This window comes from Onychostoma macrolepis, chromosome 10, assembly GCF_012432095.1.
Source record: "Onychostoma macrolepis isolate SWU-2019 chromosome 10, ASM1243209v1, whole genome shotgun sequence".
In the NCBI taxonomy this organism is placed as follows: domain Eukaryota; kingdom Metazoa; phylum Chordata; class Actinopteri; order Cypriniformes; family Cyprinidae; genus Onychostoma; species Onychostoma macrolepis.
In genome coordinates this window covers 24,304,574-24,328,961 of record NC_081164.1, presented here as the reverse complement: position 1 = coordinate 24,328,961, position 24,388 = coordinate 24,304,574, and the positions used below count along the sequence as shown (strand labels likewise).

Sequence of the window (24,388 nt, the reverse complement as noted above, 5' to 3'; positions counted from 1 at the left end):
TTGCACACATGTGTGTTTATTTATAAATATCAGTGATAGGCTATATTTATTTATATATTTTTATTTAGGTGTGCATGTACAGTATGTAACATAAAAAAAGACTTTATTATTTAGAATGCTGTAATTTCAAGATGAAGACTTTGGTCTCACCACAGAACATTTTTGTGAGGGTGTGACTTGCAGAACATGATTTAGCTTATTGAAATGTGTTCTGATTCAGGGGCTTCGGAGCAGACGCTGGGAGTCCTGGGAAGCTCCTGGCCCTCTGCAGGCTCTGGTGAGGAGGGTGTACGTGTCTATGGTGGGTCAGCGGAGGGACCAGACGCTGGTGGCTTTGGGTCGCAGTGGCACAGGGAAGACCACGTCCTGTCAGTCATTTTCCCAGGAGCTGCTGAAACAAGCGGGAACAGCGGGAGGAAGCCTTACCTGTGAGTGCATCCACTTCTGTGTTTGTAGCCCAAAGCTATAGAACGACAGAAAACAAAAGCCCTTGAACGTGAATTTGCACACTGATTAAATTGGCTCATTGGAGCCTCTGGTGGTTACAGGCTCCTATCCTGTAATTACAAGAGCGTCTTCCTCTCACAGTGTGACATGTTTTGCTCACTGAATCTGTGTGAATCTGCTTCTGCTGATGTTAAAAGGTTGAAAACTGTCAAAATAGTCCATCTGCCATCAGTGGTTCAATCTGAATGTTATGAAGCGACGAGAATGACAATATTTTCATTTTGGGTTGGAGTAACCCTTTAAGTGATAGATGAAATGCTATAGCAACAGTTTAGAGGCTATTTAGTGGTGTTTGACATGATTTGTGTGTGTAACTGCAGTAGAGCGGCTCCAGGCAGTGTTTACAGTGCTGCGATCGTTTGGGTGTGTGAGCTCGTCTCACAGCGAGGCCTCGACTCGATTCGCTATGGTTCTCTCACTGGACTTCAACCATGCCGGACTCGCTGCTGCCGCACATCTGCAGGTGCTCCGATCCATCTGTCTATCCATCTGCCCGTACATCTGTCTTTATCTACCCATCAATCTATCTGTCTGTCTGTCTTTTTGTTTGTTTGTTAGTTTGGGGTGGGCTATATTTCCAAAATCTTATATCACGATATGAGGAATTTTGTGTCACAGTAAAGATATATCGCGATATAGTTATTTTTGCTTTAAATAAGGTCTTTTATGAAATTTAAATTGTTGATACCATATAAATTCTTGTCACCAGTGTCAATATCACAAAAAAATTGCCGAAAAAATCAAACAAACTCAAGCTCACTGAAGACAAGTAAACAGTCAACGATTTTAAAAAAAGATTAGGAAACTAATTGCAATCAATAGGACAAAAAAAGTACAGTAGAACAAATAAAAAAGAAATGCTGCATACATTGTATAATGTAATCAAATGTATAAAAACACTGCATTTTCATCACATGTAAATTAAATATACTATATATTTCTTCATATTAAAGTTTCAAAAGTGATTTAGTCAAAGAGCAGTGAGAGATTTTCTCTCTTTTGTTTGATTAACATGAATGACAGACAGCAGGAATATTAGACTGCTGTCACTTTAAGACCTGCCCGGATCCAGTATACTGTTACACGTGTTTTCTTTCTCAGCTGTTCGCTGTCACTTAAGACATAAATTACTGTGTTTACAAGGATACTTGCAGAGATGGGCATTTTGACACATACAAATGTGTGTATTTAACTGTTCGAAGTCTATAAAGCAGCACTATGAGCACCGTCTTCAAGTGCACGTCTTTTTGACAGCGCTCAGAAACAGTCTCTCAGACAGCGCGCACATATAGCCAAATGAGTCATATTTCATTGCTGATTGCATTTCAGCAGCTTAAAATCACCTGTTTTTAAAACCTAATCTATCCATCTTTCTATCTATCATTCTATCTATCGTTCTATCTGTCTGTCTGTCTATCCATCTATCATCCATCAGTCCATCCATCCATCTATCTATCTATCTATCTATCTATCTATCTATCTATCTATCTATCTATCTATCTATCTATCTATCTGTCTGTCTGTCTGTCTGTCTGTCTGTCTGTCTGTCTGTCTGTCTGTCTGTCTGTCTGTCTGTCTGTCTGTCTGTCTGTCTAATTATCCATTTTTCTGTCTAGTCCATCTAACTAATGTTTCCTCTCTCTGTTTCAGACCATGCTGCTGGAGAAATGGAGGGTGTGTCAGAGGCCGGAGGGAGAGAGTAACTTCCTGGTTTTCTCCCAGATGCTCGCAGGCCTCAGCACAGACATGAGGTCAGTTGGGTCCCTGGAGCCCTCTGCGGTCAAACTCAGTAGCATTTGCTTCTTGTATTGTGAAGCCTCCTTCTGGTTTCCTGGCTTCTGTCCTCACAAGCCTGAGTGCAACGTTATTAGACGGCAAAGACAAAGTTACCACGTCATTAAACCCCAGATCATTCACTCTATTGTTAGGGGTTTGTTTTTGGATTCGGTTCCCCTCAGAGGCACGCACAAGCTCTTCAGTGAACGCCGCTTTGGCAGAACGCCTGCTCTTTTCATAGCTTTGCCTTAAAACAAAAGCTCCAGAGAGCTTGGGGGGCAGGATCGTGTCTTATGTCATTTCCTGTTTAAATTTGAGTGTAACTGTCTTGTTTTTAATCACAGGACTGAACTGCAGGTGCACCAGTTAAAGGAACACAACACATTTGGAATTTCATGCCCAAACAAGGTATGAACTGTTTAAAAAAAGCAAAAACGGAAAAGCGTGAGAAAAAAAAAAAAAAGTAAATGTTAAACTAACACGATTAGTGCATCTGCTCTGACATGTTAAGCTTTGGTGCACATGTGGGAAACAAACATTTAAGTCTGGCTTGCAACATTTCCTAATCTTCTTCTCACCACATCTACCCACAATTCCATCCTATAAAGAGAAAAAAGCATAAATTAATTTAAATTAAGATTAAATTTAAACTGAATTACATTAAGTAAATCAGTTTCAATAAAATTATCAAATTAAATGTAACTCAATTTAAATGAAATGTAAATTAAATTAAATTGATAGTTACTTTTAAAGGTACTATATATATATATATATAGCATATATAAGTAATTTTTATTAGTATTATTAAATTTATGTTTTTAATTCAATTAAAAATTCTAATTTCCATTATGGCCCAACAATATATAAAAACTGGATCTACATTCAATTTTATCCACATACATGCAGTATACTAACATAAAGCGATATATACAATATAGCAAATCTCAACTTCTTGATTGTTTATATTGTTGCAAAATGCAAACTATATTATCGGCCAGCTCTAATCTGCTAAATGCGACTTAAAACATTTGTATTGTGAAAAGCGCTATACAAGTAAACTTGATTTTTATATTTAATAACTAAATAATGTATAATTTGTTTTTCATTTTTGGCATTGTTATTAATATAATAGAACTCTGTCCCTAACAAATAAAAAAAAAATGAGACAGACTGGACTTGAACCTGTGTTTCCTGAATGAGCACCAAGGCTCAAAGTGTCTTGCAGATGTGTGCTTTGACTTCAGTTTTTCTTTAATATGTTTTAATAAAACATATTAAATCAGGTGGATGAAAAGCAGAGAGCTTCAGTGGGTTTTGGGAAGCTGCTGGCCGCCATGAACACTTTAGGATTCTCAGCGGATGAGCAGAAGGCCATTTGGCATGTTTTGGCAGGAATCTACCATCTCGGCGTTGCAGGAACATGCAAGGGTAAATCAGGACTAGACTTACAGCTGTATTTTGTCAAGCGAAAAGTATTTGGTGAGACTTTACTCTCTGTTTTTCCGTTCTTGCGTTGCTTCAGTGGGCCGTAAGCAGTTTATGAGTTTTGACAGCGCACAGACGGCCAGCGCCATCCTGGGTTGTGAGGGAGAGGAGCTCCACACTGCCGTCTTCAAACACCACCTGAGGCAGTTACTGCAGAGAGCGACCGGAGGCGTCAGAGAGCGCCGCGCCGCAGAGGAACCAGAGGACGGTCAGAAATACACACTGTACTCTGTTAAAGCCACCAGAATCTGAGAAGATCTCAGCTAAAGTGTGTAGAGAGGAGCTAGAGATAATGTACTGGACACTTATTATATGGATATTTACCAAATAAATTAAATATTGTTCTTATGACGTTTTTATTAAGCAGTTTAGCTTCATTATAAAAAGAAATTGGACCACAGAATGACCATCCAGGTGATCGATAAGAAACAATTATTTCTGAAAGCCACATATTAAAACTTTATAACCACGTTAGAACCAATAATGTTGCTTCTGTTTTATAATATAAAAAGTAATTATATAAATGTATATTTATTTATATGAATTATTTAACGTGTAATTCTAATTCTGGGATATACTTCTATTGAAAAATGTTTTCAGGGTTTGTTGTTGTTGTTGTTTTTTGCTGCTTAACATTTTTGTGGAAATGTGATACATTTTTTCAGCATTCCTAAATGAATAGAAAGTTCAAAAGAACAGCATTTATTTTAAATAAATCTTTGTAACATTATAAATGTATTTACTGTCACTTTTGATCAAATTAATGCATCACTGCTGAATAAAATTATTTCTTTTCTTTCCTTTTTTTTGAATCTTTCTTAGCCCAGACTTCCAAACCTTTAGTTGGTAATGTATCACTGTTTCCACAAAAATATGAAGAAACACAACTGTTTTCAACATTGATAATAATAAAAAAGGATCTTCTGAAGGATCATCTGACATTAATGACGCTGAAAATTCAGCTTTGCATCGCAGAAATAAATTCCATTTTAAAATATATTCAAATAGAAAACAGTGATTTTAAATTGCAATAATATTTCACAATATTACTGTACAATATTATTGTATTTTGATCAAATAAAAGAAGAAACTTCTTTTAAAAAATCATAATTATTCAAAAGCATAAGTTAGCAAAATCATACACAAGCTGCATTTAAGGATGTCCTGTGTGTGTGTTTCAGGTCCGAGACTGAGTGCCGCTCAGTGTGTGGAAGGGATGGCGGCTGGTCTGTACGAGGAGCTCTTCACCTCTATTGTGTCTCTCATCAACAGGTAAACACACTGTTCTGTGGCAGTTCTATCTCTCTAGCTTAGAGTGATCTAGCAGTGTTTCCCAGGCTTTCTCTGGTTGTCTCTCCAGAGCGCTGCACTCTCAGCAGCTGACGCTGGCCTCTGTGATCGTGGTGGACACTCCGGGCCTGAGGAACCCCAGACACAGCGGTGACGACCGGGCCGCCGGCTTCTCTGAGCTCTGTCACAACTACTTACAGGAGAGACTGCTGGAGCATTACTTCAACCACACATTCACACACACGCTGGAGAGATACACACAGGTACACACACCGTCCCCAAACACTACAGAGATACGTTAGATGTTCTAGAGTTATGTCTCAAAAAAATATTATATATGAATATGAACCTTGCTGATTTAATTTAAATTGAATTTCATTTTGTTTAAAAAGTAATATATAAAATAATGTATAAAACAAAACAACATTTCTATGAATATTTACCATCTAAAAATGTTATATCACAATCTCAGACAAATATTGGATGTTTGTTGTTGACAACCACAATCAATTATTTTTAATATGAATATGAAAGTTGCTTTAATTTAATTTAATTTAAAAAAAAATGTAATAATACAAAGTAAAGTATCATTCCTATATATATTTATAACTTTTATTTCTGTGTGTTATACTGCCATTTTTTTATTTGTTCAATAAACTAGATGTAAAAAGGCCATATCTGTCATTTTTTATGGCACCACATAATTCATATTTTTTGGCAGTTTTTTTTGGGGGGGGGGCATTTTTATTAACAACCACAAAAAAATAAAATTTTGATATTGACAACTGCCAAGAAACATTGAGTATAAACCTTGCTAATTTAATTAAATAAATAATATACAAAATAATATATAAAACGACATTCATGTCCATACTTACTCTATAATTTTTATTTCTGTATGTTTTACTGCCATTTTTCTATTTAGTCAATAAATTAAATCTAAAAATGCCATACCTGTTTTTTTTTTGTTTTTTTATCTTTGTGGCCATTTTATTCACAACCTCAAACAAATATTGAGTATTAATATAAAATATTGAATGTGATTAATATAATTAACTTTAATTTTAAATAAGTTTGATTTATTACTTAATTTATTTAAAAAAATAATATAATATATAAAATAATAATGTAATAAATTAATTAATATATAAAATAATAATTAATATAACATTCATATGCATATTCATTTCTCTTTCATTTCTACATGTTTTACTGTCATTTTGTTGTTTGGTCAATAAACTATATTTAAAAAAAAAAAAAAATTTATGCAACTTTTTAGTGTATTTTTGGGCCTCTTCATTTGATACAATAATGGAGAGGTGACAAGAAATGACATTTTTAATTTGAATTTCAGATCATTATTAACTTTCTGAGTAATTTTCACAGGAGGGAGTAGCTGTTGATTTCACAGCCCCTGAGACGAGCCCGTCAGAAGCGGTGTGTGCTGTTGACCAGCCTGGACTGCAGGTATCACTCACTGATCCTCAGCACGCTTCTCACACACGTCAGTCACACATGTAGTTTCACAGCGTGTGTCTGTGTGTGTGTTCTCAGGTTCGAGGGCCAGAAGGCGACTCTCGAGGACTCCTGTGGGTTCTGGATGAAGAGATGATCACTCCGGGCTCCACCGAGAGCACGGTTCTGGAAAGAGTGTGTCAGTACTTCAGCGGCACAGGTACTCCAGCCGGATCCTGACCTGCTGCTTTCGTGTTTTTTGAGATGTTTCCTCAGGTTTCATCTTTCTGCTTGCTTGCCTCTCAGTGCGCCAGTGCGAGCAGCCTCTGCAGTGTGAGATCGCTCACCTGATGGGTTCAGATCCAGTCCGCTATGATCTCTCAGGCTGGTTCGGTCAGGTCCAGAACAACCCGTCTGTCCTTAACGCCAGTTCCCTCCTGCAGAACTCCTCAATGTAAGAGACTGCAGATGATCACAGACTTTTGCACTGCTGTAGATGATCTCTAGAAGATTTTCCTCAGATAATATTCTGAATATTGAAATTGTTAAAGTTATTTGAAAAGTTATTAATGATTTACTAATTATTAGTATTACCAAAATATTCATTATAATATTAAAATATTCATTAATCTCTCCAATTTTATATAAATAAAGGTGCCAAGAAAAAAAGCAGGCATGTTATACCAAAAATGGTAGTAAAACATAAGGAAATACATGTAGATGTTATAAATATGGGTGATTTTTATTTTATTTTATTTTATTTTATTTTATTTTATTTTATTTTATTTTATTTTATTTTATTTTATTTTATTTTATTTTATTTTATTTTATTTTATTTTATTTTATTTTATTTTATTTTATTTTATTTTATTTTATTTTATTATTTTATTTTATTTTATTTCAATGTTTCATTGAGCTTTTCCTTCGATGCACAAGAACTTTTCCTCAAATATAATTCTTAATATTGGATCTTGCAAATTAAAATAAAATGTTAAAGGTATTTCTGAAAGTTATTGATAATTTGACATTATTCATGAGTATTATTCCAATATTAATTATATTAAAATATTGAATATGTTTGGTTCATGTGAACTAATATATATATATATAATAAAATATATTAGAAAATGTGTATTAGAAAATAAAAGTTATGTAATATGTTTTATTTCAAAAAATGAAATAAAATAAATATATTTTATTTTTATTAATATAATTTTTTTTTATTTTACTGTCTGGTGTTTGGTTCATGTGAATTAGTATGACAACAGTGCGTCCTTAACCACAGAAGTGACGTTTATGACATATAATTAGCATTTTTGCATTCTTCCACATCTTATTTAATATAGTATAATGCATTTCTCACAGCTGCTTGTCGCTGAATAAATTGCTGATGAAAATGCATCTCACATTCTACGCGTCTTCGTCTACAGCAGACAAACGCAAGTGCTGTGTGTGTTCAGTTTTGGTGATAAATCAAATTCAAAAACACAGTGAAACTGGTGTCTTGTCCTTTTGAACTGTTACCTAGCAACAGGAATAAACATCTGCTAGTGCTCACAATGGTATTCACGCTGATGACGCAAACATGCCACAATAAAGACAAGTGTGAATACAGACGGCATCAGTGTGAGGGCTACCATGAGCTTGGTGTCGACAACTTTTGGAAAAAAGTCCTTGTTTGCTTTCAATTTTTGTTCTTTTTCATTTGTGCTAAAAATGCACAGCAAGCGATGAAAATAATTCTGCTCACTAAACACAGATCCTCTGTAGAAATACAACATACAACATTAATACTGTTGTAGTTTATGTGTGCAAACCATGCCAGATTGCTTTCATAACAGCTGTAAACCACACTGGAGTACACGTGAACTTAAAACTAATTCTGTTGTTTAATTTAATAATTCAAAAACAACAACAAATTTTTTAATTAAAATAAAATTATAAAATTAAATAAAATACATATAACCACCTATATTTATAACTAATATATAACTTACTTTTTTTTCAGCATTTTAATTTGCTAAGTTCAATATTCAGATGTTTGTTTGAGCAAAAGCTTTAATATGAAAGTGTCCATTGCGTTGTATTACATACATTAAATTTAAGAAAATTACCACCCATATTTATAAATTCTACCATTTTGCTTTTTGTTCTGCAAACTATATCTAGAGATGATTTAAAACAAATTCAACTTGTTTAATCAAATTAAAAAAAAAATTTTTTAATTAAGATTATTAAAAAAATATATTGTATAACATGCATTTTGATATTTGTTCTCTAAACTATATCTAGCGAGGCCATACCTTGCACCATATACTACTTCTTTGGCACATTTATTATAGAGAGATATATAATAAGAGAGATGTAACAGGAAATCAACATTTTATTAATATTAATGACTTTTACGTTATCACTAATGTAGTAAGTCTTGTGTACAAAACACACCAGTGTTCTTTCATACTAGTTGTAAACTGGACAGGAATAAACATTAATTTGAAAAAAAAATGGTTAAAGATTTATAATTTCATTAATATTGCCAATTTTCTATGCTTTTAAACTATGTCTGGAAATGCTATATCTGTTTTTCTTTTTTTATTGCACCACATGCTTTTTTTTGCCACTTTTATTGATATAATAATAGAGAGATGACAGTAAATTCACTTTTTATTAATACTAATGACTTTTATTTCATCAATCCTGTAGTTCATGTGTACTAAACATGCCACATGGCTTTCATACCATTTGTAAACCTCACTGGAGTACACATGAACTTGAAAAAAATGCTTCCTAACCAATTAAAAACAAACCGAATTATGAAGTCAAACGGATGTGGGTTAATTCTAAAAACTCCCTAATTCTCTTCTCCTTCTCTCTCTCTTGTTCCTCTTCTCAGTGGAGCGGTGAAGGCCCTGTTCAGTGGGCGGGCGTCTGTGCCGCCTCTGTGCCGGGGTTTGGGTGGCGTGGAGGGTGGCTCTCAGCGCTCTCTGGAGAGATGCGGCACGGTGCGGAAGACTCTGAGCGGCGGGATGGCGGCCCTCAGGAGACATTCGCAGTGCATCGCCGTCAAACTGCAGGCGGTGAGAAACAAATGAGCCATTAGGAAGCCGTTTCCATCTGCCTTTTGTCTGTAAATCCTCTTGACTCTTTCCGTGACTCTCTCTCTCTGAGCAGGATGCCCTGGTGAATCTGATTCGGCGAGCGCGGCCGGTCTTCCTGCAGTGTTTGAGTGTGAAGACAGATGGCTGTGGCTTTGATGTCCCAGCACTGCGTGTACAGCTGCACTCCACACACCTGCTGCCGGCGCTGCAGCTGTACCGAACAGGTCACTCACACACTCACACTCACACTCACACTCACTCACACATACACACACACACTCACACTCACTCACACATACACACACACACACACACACACACACACACACACTCACACTCACACACACACACACACACACACACACTCTCACACACACACACACACACACACACTCTTACTCACTCATGCATGTTTGTTTCTTATCATGTATGGGACTCTAATGACTTCTGTTGTACTTCATTAAAGCGAATTAGTTGCCAGTATCTCTATATCTCTTTGTTTGCTGAGAAGTGACTCACCCTCAGGCCTTCCAAGCTGTAGATTAGTTTGTTTTTTCATCAAAACAGATTTGGAGAAATTCAGCAGCTAGCACTTGTTCACCAGTGGATGCTCTGCAGTGAATGGGTGCCGTCAGAATGAGAGTCCAAACAGCTGATAAAAACATCACAATAATCCACACCACTCCAGTCCATCAATTAATGTCTATTGAAGTGAAAAGCTGCATGTTTGTAAGAAACAAATCCATCATTAAGGCGTATTTAACTTTAAAACGTTGCTTTTGGCCAAAATACAAGTCCATAAAAAATGAGTCTTCCCCCAGTGAAAAGTCCATCCCCTGTTGTCCTCTCACATCAAAATACACCGACGTATTTGTTTAGAGCTGTATAGCAACATGGTTTTCGCTTTTGCTAAACAGTACTTGATCTGTGCATATTAATCTTCTGATTCAGATGAGCCGACTTTTCACTGAAGAAAGCAAAATTATAGAGAATGGATTTGATTGTTACAAGCACACAACTTTTTACTTCACAAGACATTAACTGATGGACTGGAGTGGTGTGGATTATTGTGATGTTTTTATCAGCTGTTTGGACTCTCATTCTGACGGCACCCATTCACTGCAGAGGATCCATGGTGAGCAAGTGATGTAATGCTACATTTCTCCAAATCTTTTCTGATGAAGAAACAAACTCATCTAGATATTGGATGGCCTGAGGGTGAATACATTTTCTGCAAATTTTCAGTTTTGGGTGAACTACTCCTTTAAGATTGGAGATTTTAACCACTTGTGGTAAAGTCATGATTAATTGCTCAGGTTGTATGCTGCATCTCAAACAGTTGAGTTCTCCTCGTAAAAACCAAAATCAGGTCCCATATTGTGTAGTCATCTAGTAACAAATGTCCTTTCAAAGACAGCAAGCTCTGTGTCTGTGTCTGTGTGTTGCAGGCTACCCTGAGCACATGTCCCTGGGTGATTTCCGCTGTCGTTTTCAGGCCCTCTCTGCTCCCATAATGAAGCGATACGGTTCTGTCTTCATTACCCCAGACGAGAGGAAGGTCTGGACGTCCTGAATCACCACGGCACACACGCGCCTCATTACCCTCTGTTAAAATGTCATTTATTTTTAATGATGTAAAATGATGATGTTATTTATTTCCCTGTTTATTAACTTGTTTATTGATTAGCCAGTTTTTGCTTGAACAGCCCTCATTGATTCAGGGAGCTGCTGTTCCAAAAGTAGGCCTGAGCTCTGTCTGTTTGTGTTTGCATCCCTTTATATCAGGCTGTAGAGGAATTATTGATTGATCTGGATTTGGACAAGAAAAGCATTGTTTTAGGAGCGAGCAGGGTGAGCAAAAGTCATCCATCTATCTATCTATCTATCTATCTGTCTATCTGTCTGTCTGTTGTTCTATCTATCTACAACCCGAATTCCGGAAATGTTGGGACGTTTTTTAAATTTGAATAAAATGAAAACTAAAAGACTTTCAAATCACATGAGCCAATATTTCATTCACAATAGAACATAGAGAAACCAACAAATGTTTAAATGGAGAAATTTTACACTTTTATCCACTAAATGAGCTCATTTCAAATTTGATGCCTGCTACAGGTCTCAAAAAAGTTGGCACGGGGGCAACAAAGGGCTGAAAAAGCAAGAATTTTTGAAAAGTTTCAGCCTGGAGAACATCTAGCAACTAATTAATTGACATCAGGTCTGTAACATGATTAGCTATAAAAGGGATGTCTTAGAGAGGCAGAGTCTCTCAGAAGTAAAGATGGGCAGAGGCTCTCCAATCTGTGAAAGAGTGCGTAAAAAGATTGTGGAGTACTTTAAAAACATCGTTCCTCAACGTCAAATTGCAAAGGCATTGCGAATCTCATCATCTACAGTGCATAACATCATCAAAAGATTCAGAGAAACTGGAGACATCTCTGTGTTTAAGGGACAAGGCCGAAGACCTTTGTTGGATGCCTGTGGTCTTCGGGCCCTCAGACGACACTGCATCACTCATCGGCATGATTCTGTCATTGACATTACTAAATGGGCCCAGGAATACTTCCAGAAACCACTGTCGGTAAACACAATCCGCTGTGCCATCTGCAGATGCCAACTAAAGCTCTATCATGCAGAAAGGAAGCCACATGTGAACATGGTCCAGAAGCGCCGTCGTGTCCTGTGGGCCAAGGCTGATTTAAACTGGACTGTTTCAAAGTGGAAAAGTGTTCTATGGTCAGACGAGTCCAAATTTGACATTCTTGTTGGAAATCACAGACGCTGTGTCCTCCGGGCTAAAGAAGAGGGAGATCTTCCAGCGTGTTATCAGCATTCAGTTCAAAAGCCAGCATCTCTGATGGTATGGGGTGCATAAGTGCATACGGTATGGGCAGCTTGCATGTTTTGGAAGGCACTATGAATGCTGAAAGGTATATAAAGGTTTTAGAGCAACAGATGCTCCCCTCCAGACGACGTGTATTTCAGCAGGACAATGCAGAACCACATACTGCAGCTATCACAACAGCATGGCTTCGTAGTAGAAGAGTCCAGGTGCTGAATTGGTCTGCCTGCAGTCCAGATCTTTCACCTATAGAGAACATTTGGCGCATCATTAAACGAAAAATACATCAAAGACGACCACAAACTCTTCAGCAGCTGGAAACCTATATCAGGCAAGAATGGGACCAAATTCCAACACCAAAACTCCAGAAACTCATAACCTCGATGCCCAGACATCTTCAAACTGTTTTGAAAAGAAGAGGAGATGCTACACCATGGTAAACATGCCCCCGTCACAACTATTTTGAGACCTGTAGCAGGCATCAAATTTGAAATGAGCTCATTTTGTGCATAAAATTGTAAAATTTCTCCATTTAAACATTTGTTATTTTCTCTATGTTCTATTGTGAATAAAATATTGGCTCATGTGATTTGAAAGTCTTTTAGTTTTCATTTTATTCAAATTTAAATGTCCCAACACTTCCGGAATTCAGGTTCTATCTATCTATGTATCGATCTATCTATCTGTCTATCGTTCTGTCTGTCATTGTATCATTCTATCTATCTATGTATAATAATCAAGATATATCTGTAACATACACAGGTTTTATTTTATCCTTCACTTCTGAAGTTTTCAGGTCATTCTCACTCTGATGTGTGTGTTTATGAAGGTGTTTATGAAGCGTGGTGTCCTGAGGTCTTTAGATCAGCAGAGAGATCAGTTGTTGAGTGGCTGGCTGGTGCAGCTTCAGGCGTCCTGTCTGGGTCATTTGGGCCGCCAGAAATACCGCCGTATGAAGGTGAGTCTTTTTTTGTCCTCTGCTGGAACAGCCAATGTTTATAGACCTGCAGATATGGGCCCAGAGATGACTCTCTGTAGTGATGTGTCTCTTTATAGGGACCCAATGTTCAGTGAGAGTAAGTAAAATGGACAATCAAACTAAATTATGACATCTCTGCTGCAATATTACTTGATTAAATTCAGGGGGGAAATTAAATTCTTGGAAAGGTGTAAAATATGGCTTTTAATGGGCTTTAGTAATAGTGCTACAGTCTTGTGTATAGTTGTGTCAGTCTGGGTCTGATACAGCGTCTAATGTGAGTGCTGATCTGGGATCAGGTTCAGCAGATGGCCGTGAGCTGTATTCAGAGAAATGTGCGAGTTCTCACCGCAGTGGCCCGCTGGAGCTGGTGGAAGCTGCTGTGCAGAGTGCGCCCCCTTCTGGATGTCAACATGGATGACCAGCGACTCAGATCTAAAGAGGTACTGACACATTCACAAAGGACATGTTCCTATTATACATCATATTTAAACCACTAAATAATCAAGCTGTCCAGTAATCATCTGTACAATGACAGTTGTGTAGTTAAAGTGCATATGTGCAACAAAAATGAAAAATATATTTCTATGTGCAATTAATTGTCATAATTTTACTTAATTTCTTTATTTTTATTTTTTATGTTTTTTGTTATCTATCTATCTATCTATCTATCTATCTATCTATCTATCTATCTATCTATCTATCTATCTATCTATCTATCTATCTATCTATCTATCTATCTATCTATCTATCTGTCTGTCTGTCTGTCTGTCTGTCTGTCTGTCTGTTCTATCTATCTATCTATCTATCTATCTATCTATCTATCTATCTATCTATCTATCTATCTATCTGTCTATCTGTCTATCTGTCTATCTGTCTGTCTGTCTGTCTGTCTGTCTGTCTATCTATCTATCTGTCTGTCTGTCTGTTGTTCTATCTATCTATCTATCTATCTATCTATCTATCTGTCTGTCTGTCTGTCTGTCTGTCTGTCTGTCTGTCTGTCTGTCTGTCTGTCTGTCTGTCTGTCTGTCTGTCTGTTGTTCTATCTATCTATCTATCTATCTATCTATCTATCTATCTATCTATCTATCTATCTATCTATCTATCTGTCTATCTGTCTATCTGTCTATCTGTCTGTCTGTCTGTCTGTCTGTCTGTCTATCCATCTATCCGTCTGTCTGTCTGTTGTTCTATCTATCTATCTATCTATCTATCTATCTATCTATCTATCTATCTATCTATCTATCTATCTATCTATCTATCTATCTATCTATCTATCTATCTATCTATCTATCTATCTATCTATCTGTCTGTCTGTCTGTCTGTCTGTCTGTCTGTCTGTCTGTCTGTCTGTCTGTCTGTCTGTCTGTCTGTCTGTCTATCCGTCTGTGTCTGCTTGTCTGTCTGTCTAGACTGTGATGTTGTTTATCAGATTTGTTTCACTCTATTGTAATTGTATCACATTCTGCTGTTCAGGATGAGATCACTGCTCTTAGGAGACGTCTGGAAAAGTCAGAGAAAGAACGAAATGAGCTGCGTCAGACTGCAGACAACCTGGAGACCAAGGTATGTGTTTGTGCCGTGCCAGCAGAGCCACATATGAAATTATACTGTTAGATCAGAAATCTCAAAATCAAATTTTCTAGCAGTCGGTGTTCAGAATGATGGATGGAGTCTGGTTATGAATTCTCATCACTGAAAGCATATTAACACAAACTCGCTTGTGATCGGCTCATGAAGTGCTGATCTCTGTCATATGACTGCCGCTGATGAATGAACAGCTCTTCTGCTGGGACATTGACAGATGATGGTGCGTGTGTGTGTGTGTGCAGGTTACGGCTGTTGTATCTGAATTAAGTGATGAGAGGTTCAGAGGGGAGGCCATGAGTCAAGCTCTAGACACTGAGCGCACGGAGAGACTGCGCCTCGCTAAAGAGAACAAGGAACTGCAGGTACAGCCCACCCATCATTTGTCTCCATATCTCTCTTTCTAATTGGTGAAATTGCATCACAAACTATCCATGATGTGTCCACGTGATGAGTTATAATGGCAACATTCAGAATATCATGCTACTCTTATTAGTTCTGCATCACAGTATGTTTACAGTGCACAATAAGCACATTTTCTTGATCTGTACATAAAAAAATGTATAAAAAATGCAAATTAACCCACTTTTAGATAACTTTTTAGATAACACATACCAAAAATAATAGGGTTGCATACAGTATATTTACTCCATATCAAAATGTATCTATCTAGATGCACTGAACAAAATTATAAACGCAACACTTTTGTTTTTGCCCCCAGTTTTCATGAGCTGAACTCAAAGATCTAAGACTTTTTCTATGTACACAAAAGGCCTATTTTTCTCAAATATTGTTTACAAATCTGTCTAAATCTGTGTTAGTGAGCACTTCTCCTTTGCCGAGATAATCCATCCACCTCACAGGTGTGGCATATCAAGATGCTGATTAGACAGCATGATTATTGCACAGGTGTGCCTTCGGCTGGCCACAATAAAAGGCCACTCTGAAATGTGCAGTTTTATCACACAGCACAATGCCACAGATGTCACAAGTTTTGAGGGAGCGCGCAATTGGCATGCTGACTGCAGGAATGTCCACCAGAGCAGTTGCCCGAATGTCCATTTCTCTACCATAAGCCGTCTCCAAAGGCGTTTCAGAGAATTTGGCAGTACATCCAACCGGCCTCACAACCGCAGATCATGTGTAACCACACCAGCCCAGGACCTCCACATCCAGCATCTTCACCTCCAAGATCGTCTGAGACCAGCCACCCGGACAGCTGCTGCAACAATCGGTTTGCATAACCAAAGAATTTCTGCACAAACTGTCAGAAACCGTCTCAGGGAAGCTCATCTGCATGCTCGTCGTCCTCATCGGGGTCTCGACCTGACTGCAGTTCGTCGTCGTAACCGACTTGAGTGGGCAAAAGCTCACATTCGATTGCGTCTGACACTTTGGAGAGGTGTGCTCTTCACGGATGAATCCCGGTTTTCACTGTACAGGGCAGATGGCAGACAGCGTGTATGGCATCGTGTGGGTGAGCGGTTTGCTGATGTCAGCGTTGTGGATCGAGTGGCCCATGGTGGCGGTGGGGTTATGGTATGGGCATGCGTATGTTATGGACAACGAACACAGGTGCATTTTATTGATTCCCCTGTGCAATAATCATGCTGTCTAATCAGCATCTTGATATGCCACACCTGTGAGGTGGATGGAGTATCTCGGCAAAGGAGAAGTGCTCACTAACACAGATTTACATATTTGTGAACAATATTTGAGAGAAATAGGCCTTTTGTGTACATAGAAAAAGTCTTAGATCTTTGAGTTCAGCTCATGAAAAATGGGGGCAAAAACAAAGTGTTGCGTTTATAATTTTGTTCAGTGTAGATAGATGATAGGTAGATAAACGTTTTTTTAAATTTGAATAAAATGAAAACTAAAAGACTTTCAAATCACATGAGCCAATATTTTATTAGCAATAGAACATAGAGAATATAACAAATGTTCAAACTGAGAAATTTTACACTTTTATCCAGTAAATGAGCTCATTTCAAATTTGATGCCTGCTACAGGTTTCAAAAAAGTTGGCACGGGGGCAACAAAGGGCTGAAAAAGCAAGATATTTTGAAAAGATTCAGCTGGGAGAACATCTAGCAATTAATTAAGTTAATTGACATTAGGTCTGTAACATGATTAGCCAGAGTCTCTCAGAAGTAAAGATGGGCAGAGGCTCTCCAATCTGTGTAAAGTGGAATACTTTAAAAACAACGTTCCTCAATGTCAAATTGCAAAGGATTTGCAAATCTCTTCATCTACAGTGCATAACATCATCAAAAGATTCAGAGAAACTGGAGAAATCTCTGTGCGTAAGGGACAAGGCCGAAGACCTTTGTTGGATGCCCGTGGTCTTCAGGCCCTCAGACGACACTGCATCACTCATCGGCAGGATTCTGTCATTGACATTACTAAATGGGCCCAGGAATACTTCCAGAAACCACTGTCGGTAAATACAATCCGCCGTGCCATCTGCAAATGCCAACTAAAGCTCTATCAGGCAGAAAGGAAGCCATATGTGAACATGGTCCAGAAGCGCCGTCGTGTCCTGTGGGCCAAGGCTCATTTAAAATGGACTGTTTCAAAGTGAAAAAGTGTTCTATGGTCAGACGAGTCCAAATTTGACATTCTTGTTGGAAATCACAGACCTCCGGGCTAAAGAAGAGGGAGCACTTCCAGCATGTTATCAGCGTTCAGTTCAAAAGCCAGCATCTCTGATGGTATGGGGGTGCATAAGTGCATACGGTATGGGCAGCTTGCAACTCTTCAGCAGCTGGAAACCTATATCAGGCAAGAATGGGACCTAATTCCAACACCAAAACTCCAGAAACTCATAACCTCGATGTCCAGACGTCTTCAAACTGTTGAAAAGTAGAGAGATGCTACACCATGGTAAACATGCCCCGTCCCAACTATTCTGAGACCTGTAGCAGGCATCAAATTTGAAATGAGCTCATTTTGTGCTTAAAATTTTAAAATTCTCAGTTTAAACATTTGCTATAGAGATGTGGCCGAATAGCGAATCCGTATTCGGAAAGGCACGGAAAAAGAATAATGCATTCTACGGAGCCACAAAAGGGACATGGCTAGCCGCTTTGCAGATCCTGATCTTGTGAAATGTGTCGTAAGTAGTGCCGCTCCGTAGTACATGGCTGTGTGTGATCGCGAATTTCAAAAGTGAAACTAAAAGGCAAACGCGCATTCATAAGTGATTTCAATGTCCCGCGTATTAATAACGGCTCCCTGAAAGCACTGAAATATATTGTTCTCGTATATCTCCTATTTATTCCCTTTACGGTTGCCATAGTACACATCATTACCTTTCCGAATACCGGATTCGGGCACATCCCTAATTTGCTATGTTATATATTTTCTATTGTGAATAAAATATTGACTCATGTGACTTGACATTTTATTCTAATTATAAAAAGTCCCAACGTTTCAGGAATTCGGGTTATAGATAGATAGATAGATAGATAGATAGATAGATAGATAGATATAGATTTTTTTGTTTATTTTATAGTATTTTATAGTTTATTTTTGATATTTTTTGTTTGCATTTTAATTTTAATTTAGGTTTAAATTTTTTTGTTAGTTTTTTTAATATGTATATAGTTTTTATTCATTTTAATTTTTATTTCATGTTTGGTTATTTTAGTACATCATTAAACTAAATGAAAAGATAGATATATTTTCAATTACTTTCTTCTATTTCAATGAACAAACATGTTTTTTTTGTGTGTGTGATTTTAATAATAGCCCTGGCTCAACCTGACTTGCCAATAACCATAGGAAAAAAGGCAAAATTTGCATGGCACTTGTATAATTAACAACTCTTAATATTTCTGCCAGATGAAGATATGCTATATCAATTTCAGCCACTTGGTTTCAGTTTTATATCCTGTGTCCCTACTATTATAAAAAATGTGAAACGTAATTTACATTATACAAAGATATACAAAGAACAAGAATATACAAAGACCTTTTCTTTTGACAGTCCACATAAATAATGAGTCGAGAAAGAGATGAATCATTAAAAATTGTGGCTGGTTCAAAAATTACTGGTTCATTTGTCACACTAGAAATGTAAGGTCAAGTCGAGGGCAATGCATTGTGGAATACAGTACTAATATTTTATTGTATATTGCACATTTCAGCAAATTTAGTACTGTAGGTAATATATTCCATGCATATAGAAAATTTGCATATTTTGCACATTATACAATGCAGAAAAAGTATGATTAGTATGCTTTTCCAAACATAGACTGTCATATTGTCCCAAACGCCTCACCGCTGTGTCTCCTGTTGAATTATGGGTCTCAGGCCCGTGTGTTTATTCTGTGCTGTGTCTCAGAGTCGTGTGGACCAGAGTAAAGGGTCTTTGGAGGCCCTCGAGAGGCAGTTAGAGGAAGAAAAACAGAAAGTCAAGAATAAAGAAGCTCTCAGTGGAGTGGCGACAGGTAAGACAGGCTTCAGCATAGATGCAATCAATCATGCTGGTGAAGAAAGATAATGACTGTTTGCGTGGGTGTGTGTGAATCCTGCATGTGCACGCAGAAAGTGAGCTGCAGCTGCAGCTGGAATGTGCGCAGACGGAGGTGGAGTTCCTGCGCAGGCGCCTGCGGCAGTCTGAGGAAAGACTGGAGGGTGAGAAAGAGGCCCGTCAGCTGCTGGATACAAAGGTATTAATGTTAAGTATTATATTAATTATGACCTTAAAGAGACACCTTGTAGTATTAGTCAAGGTTTCTTGCACCAAACACTCAATTTTAGTTTTCATAAATGTCTTGATTAGTTTTGTTATAGTTAACTTCAACATTTAAATTTTCAGTGATTGAAATGAAGTTAAAAGAAAATATACATATTAGATAAAAACTTGAATTTGGAAAGGCTTAAATGATAATCAGAAATATTGCTTTGGCAACTAACAAAAAACAAAAATGTAGTTTGTTGAAGAACTAAAATGACCTGACCTGAAATAAATATAAAGCTATATATATATATATATATATATATATACAGTGGGTACGGAAAGTATTCAGACCCCCTTAAATTTTTCACTCTTTGTTATATTGCAGCCATTTGCTAAAATCATTTAAGTTCATTTTTTTCCTCATTAATGTACACACAGCACCCCATATTGACAGAAAAACACAGAATTGTTGACATTTTTGCAGAATTATTAAAAAAGAAAAACTGAAATATCACATGGTCCTAAGTATTCAGACCCTTTGCTGTGACACTCATATATTTAACTCAGGTGCTGTCCATTTCTTCTGATCATCCTTGAGATGGTTCTACACCTTCATTTGAGTCCAGCTGTGTTTGATTATACTGATTGGACTTGATTAGGAAAGCCACACACCTGTCTATATAAGACCTTACAGCTCACAGTGCATGTCAGAGCAAATGAGAATCATGAGGTCAAAGGAACTGCCTGAAGAGCTCAGAGACAGAATTGTGGCAAGGCACAGATCTGGCCAAGGTTACAAAAACATTTCTGCTGCACTTAAGGTTCCTAAGAGCACAGTGGCCTCCATAATCCTTAAATGGAAGACGTTTGGGACGACCAGAACCCTTCCTAGAGCTGGCCGTCCGGCCAAACTGAGCTATCGGGGGAGAAGAGCCTTGGTGAGAGAGGTAAAGAAGAACCCAAAGATCACTGTGGCTGAGCTCCAGAGATGCAGTCGGGAGATGGGAGAAAGTTGTAGAAAGTCAACCATCACTGCAGCCCTCCACCAGTCGGGGCTTTATGGCAGAGTGGCCCGACGGAAGCCTCTCCTCAGTGCAAGACACATGAAAGCCCGCATGGAGTTTGCTAAAAAACACCTGAATAAGATTCTCTGGTCTGATGAGACCAAGATAGAACTTTTTGGCCTTAATTCTAAGCGGTATGTGTGGAGAAAACCAGGCACTGCTCATCACCTGTCCAATACAGTCCCAACAGTGAAGCATGGTGGTGGCAGCATCATGCTGTGGGGGTGTTTTTCAGCTGCAGGGACAGGACGACTGGTTGCAATCGAGGGAAAGATGAATGCGGCCAAGTACAGGGATATCCTGGACGAAAACCTTCTCCAGAGTGCTCAGGACCTCAGACTGGGCCAAGGTTTACCTTCCAACAAGACAATGACCCTAAGCACACAGCTAAAATAACGAAGGAGTGGCTTCACAACAACTCCGTGACTGTTCTTGAATGGCCCAGCCAGAGCCCTGACTTAAACCCAATTGAGCATCTCTGGAGAGACCTAAAAATGCTGTCCACCAACGCTTTACCATCCAACCTGACAGAACTGGAGAGGATCTGCAAGGAGGAATGGCAGAGGATCCCCAAATCCAGGTGTGAAAAACTTGTTGCATCTTTCCCAAAAAGACTCGTGGCTGTATTAGATCAAAAGGGTGCTTCTACTAAATACTGAGCAAAGGGTCTGAATACTTAGGACCATGTGATATTTCAGTTTTTCTTTTTTAATAAATCTGCAAAAATGTCAACAATTCTGTGTTTTTCTGTCAATATGGGGTGCTGTGTGTACATTAATGAGGAAAAAAATGAACTTAAAAATGATTTTAGCAAATGGCTGCAATATAACAAAGAGTGAAAAATTTAAGGGGGTCTGAATACTTTCCGTACCCACTGTATATATATATATATATATATATATAAATGACAAAAGCACAAAAAAATTAAACTAAAATGAAAACTAAAAATAAAAAATGAAAGTTAGATCAAATTATTATTAATATTGTAGAATTTTAAATATTAATAATATTAATACTAAAATAACACTAAAGTCGGATTTTGTATACAATATAAAACAAATAAAAGTCTTCACCACACACACACACACACACACACACAAATCTATATTTCTTTCATTATTGCCCAAGAAAAAGAAACAGCTTATTTAACATGTAGTGGGGCATGTTGTCACACAATATAAGGTACAATTAGTTTTTTTGTTTTTTTATTATGAATTATCTACAGTTAAAAAGCTGTCTTCAGAGCATCAGTAATTTAATGTGCATTATAGAATATAAAGGCTTTTAAATAAAATATTCAATTATGAAATGATAAAATTACAGTTCCTGAAACAACAAAAATGTAAAATACTAAATAATAAAATGTAATTAATTTTTATTGTATAGATTAAAAAGCATAAAATATGTGTTTGTGGTTTTAAAACAATAAAATATGAATTTGAAATAAATATATTTTATTTATAAATATAGAAATAAATATTAAATATAAATATAATAAAAAATACAGCATTATTATTTATTATTATTAATTCACAAACATTATAAGCTACTGTTAAGAGAACACAAGCATTTATGAAACTAGACTAAAAAGTGTATAGTTACTGAAATGTAGTCCTTCTGACAACTAGACTCTGTGTATGCCATTTATTTAACACTGACCAAGTCCTTATATGAACAATCCTGTTTGATTTGTTCTGCAGATAATGACATGCTGAATATATTAAGAGCTCAGATATAAAACATTACAGATGAAATGTTTGTCATGTGCACTGCACTGAAAAACCCTGTCATGTCCAGTGGGCGGCACATGGTCCCTTCCTGATGATCTTTGTCTCTCTATCTCCCCCGTGTGGCAGGTCCAGGAACTGCAGTCTCAGCTTGATCAATCCAAACGCTCAGTGACAGAGCTAAAACGCCACTGCCGGCGGTTGACCTCTGACCTTCAGGATGCCCGAGTGCTGACAGACAGCCTGCAGGGCCGCGCTCACGAGCTGGACAGGAAACAGAGGAGGTCTGTCTCATTTACATATAATTCATTAATATTCAGTGCCAAGCTCACTGGTTGCTTGAATATGCATTCTCAAGCCCTCTGTCTGGTCTGTGTGTGTGTGTGTGTGTGTGTGTGTGTGTGTGTGTTTGTAGGTTTGACAGCGAACTGACCCAGGCACTGGAAGAGGCTGATAATGAGAGGGAGCAGAAGGATAGAGCCATCCAGGAGAATACCGCCCTCGGTGCAGAGATCTTCACCCTTCGCAAGACGCTCAAGGTACGGGCTGAGGTCAAAGGTCAAGTGTCCACCATCTGTGATCGTGCCCATGTACTCCAGGTGTCCTCTGTCAGTAAACTGAACGAGTCCCCAGAGATCCCAAATATGCAGAGGAGAAAAGTTCTGCTTTGAGTTCATCAGATTATGTAACTTTACAGTGTCATTATAGGAAAATGAATGAATGTGTGAAGTTTATACTGCTTTGATAGAGGTCAGAGGTCAATACATGGGAAATACACATGCACACATTTATATCTACATTATGCATTCTTGTATTTGAATATGATGTGTTTTTATGTGTTGGGATGACTGTTTGTGATTGTAATTGTTTGTTTTTTGGTGCATTGTGTGTGTATTTGCTGTTGTGTTTATGTGCACTGTTTGTGCTTGTTTGTATAATTGGGTGTTTGTATACATGTGTTTATGCATGGTTATGTGTCTGTGATTGTTTTGGTTTTTTTTGCATCATTGTGCAATTTTTGCTTGTGTGCATTTGCTTTTGTGTGTTTGTCTGTTGTATGTATCTATGTTTTTTATTAATTGTGTGTTTGTGCAATATTTTGTGTGTGTTTGATTGTTTTGATTGTTTACTAATGTGTCTGTGATTGTTTTTTTGTGCGTTGTTGTGTGTATTTGCTTTCGAGTTTATTGTTTTGTGTGTTTTTGCATTGTGATTGTATATTTTTTGTGTAAGTTTGCATGCATATATGAGCGTGTTTGTGTGTTTGTTCTGTATGTGGTTTTTTTATGCTGTTTGTACTGTTTGTGCTTGTTTGTATAATTGGGTGTTTGTATACATGTGTTTATGCATGGTTATGTGTCTGTGATTGTGCATTGTGTTTGTGCAATTTTTATTTGTATATTTGCTTTTGAGTTTGTGTTTATGATATGCTTGTTTGTATAATCGTTTGTGTATGTATGTGTGTATAAGCATGCATGTTTATGTGCGTTATATGTATTGATGTTGTGTTTGTATGATTTTGTGTGTGTGATATTTGTCTGGTATGTGTTTTTGCTCCTGCATGTGCGCTTGAAGTTTTATGTATTTATGTTTACACAGTGTGTGTATGATTATGTTTGTGTGTTTCAGGAGAGTCAGGTGGAGGTCACGCACCTGCAGCAGCAGAAGGAGGAACTGTGTGCTCAGATCCGTGACCTGAGCATCCCGCTCCACCTCACCTCTGACTCTATCCCTGAACTGAAGAAGAAGCTCCGTGAGCTGGAGACCAGAGACAAGGAGCGCTCAGAGGAGATCAGCCAGATGACTGCCAGAATCAAACAGCAGGAGCAGGTACAGTAATGCAAGAACATTTGACCTACTGAAAAGGTTATGACATAATAGCCATGAG

The 24,388-nt window shown here is 37.6% G+C and overlaps 1 protein-coding gene across 5 annotated transcripts in view; it reads left to right on the top strand.

Moving 5' to 3' along the window:
- LOC131547946 (unconventional myosin-XVIIIb-like) overlaps positions 1–24,388 on the top strand; it is a 57,009-nt gene that overhangs the window by 14,442 nt on the left and 18,179 nt on the right. For all 5 annotated transcript variants that reach the window (XM_058788741.1, XM_058788743.1, XM_058788744.1 and 2 more), the window contains 24 exons: positions 221–428; positions 828–970; positions 2,158–2,258; positions 2,628–2,691; positions 3,567–3,711; positions 3,806–3,976; positions 4,950–5,040; positions 5,129–5,321; positions 6,445–6,525; positions 6,613–6,733; positions 6,820–6,967; positions 9,407–9,590; positions 9,685–9,835; positions 11,060–11,169; positions 11,397–11,462; positions 13,283–13,411; positions 13,732–13,875; positions 14,912–15,001; positions 15,268–15,387; positions 19,371–19,476; positions 19,574–19,698; positions 22,630–22,784; positions 22,916–23,039; positions 24,130–24,330. In XM_058788741.1, coding sequence (XP_058644724.1) covers positions 221–428; positions 828–970; positions 2,158–2,258; positions 2,628–2,691; positions 3,567–3,711; positions 3,806–3,976; positions 4,950–5,040; positions 5,129–5,321; positions 6,445–6,525; positions 6,613–6,733; positions 6,820–6,967; positions 9,407–9,590; positions 9,685–9,835; positions 11,060–11,169; positions 11,397–11,462; positions 13,283–13,411; positions 13,732–13,875; positions 14,912–15,001; positions 15,268–15,387; positions 19,371–19,476; positions 19,574–19,698; positions 22,630–22,784; positions 22,916–23,039; positions 24,130–24,330 — 3,171 coding nt within the window. The remainder of the gene's footprint in view (positions 1–220; positions 429–827; positions 971–2,157; positions 2,259–2,627; positions 2,692–3,566; positions 3,712–3,805; positions 3,977–4,949; positions 5,041–5,128; positions 5,322–6,444; positions 6,526–6,612; positions 6,734–6,819; positions 6,968–9,406; positions 9,591–9,684; positions 9,836–11,059; positions 11,170–11,396; positions 11,463–13,282; positions 13,412–13,731; positions 13,876–14,911; positions 15,002–15,267; positions 15,388–19,370; positions 19,477–19,573; positions 19,699–22,629; positions 22,785–22,915; positions 23,040–24,129; positions 24,331–24,388) is intronic.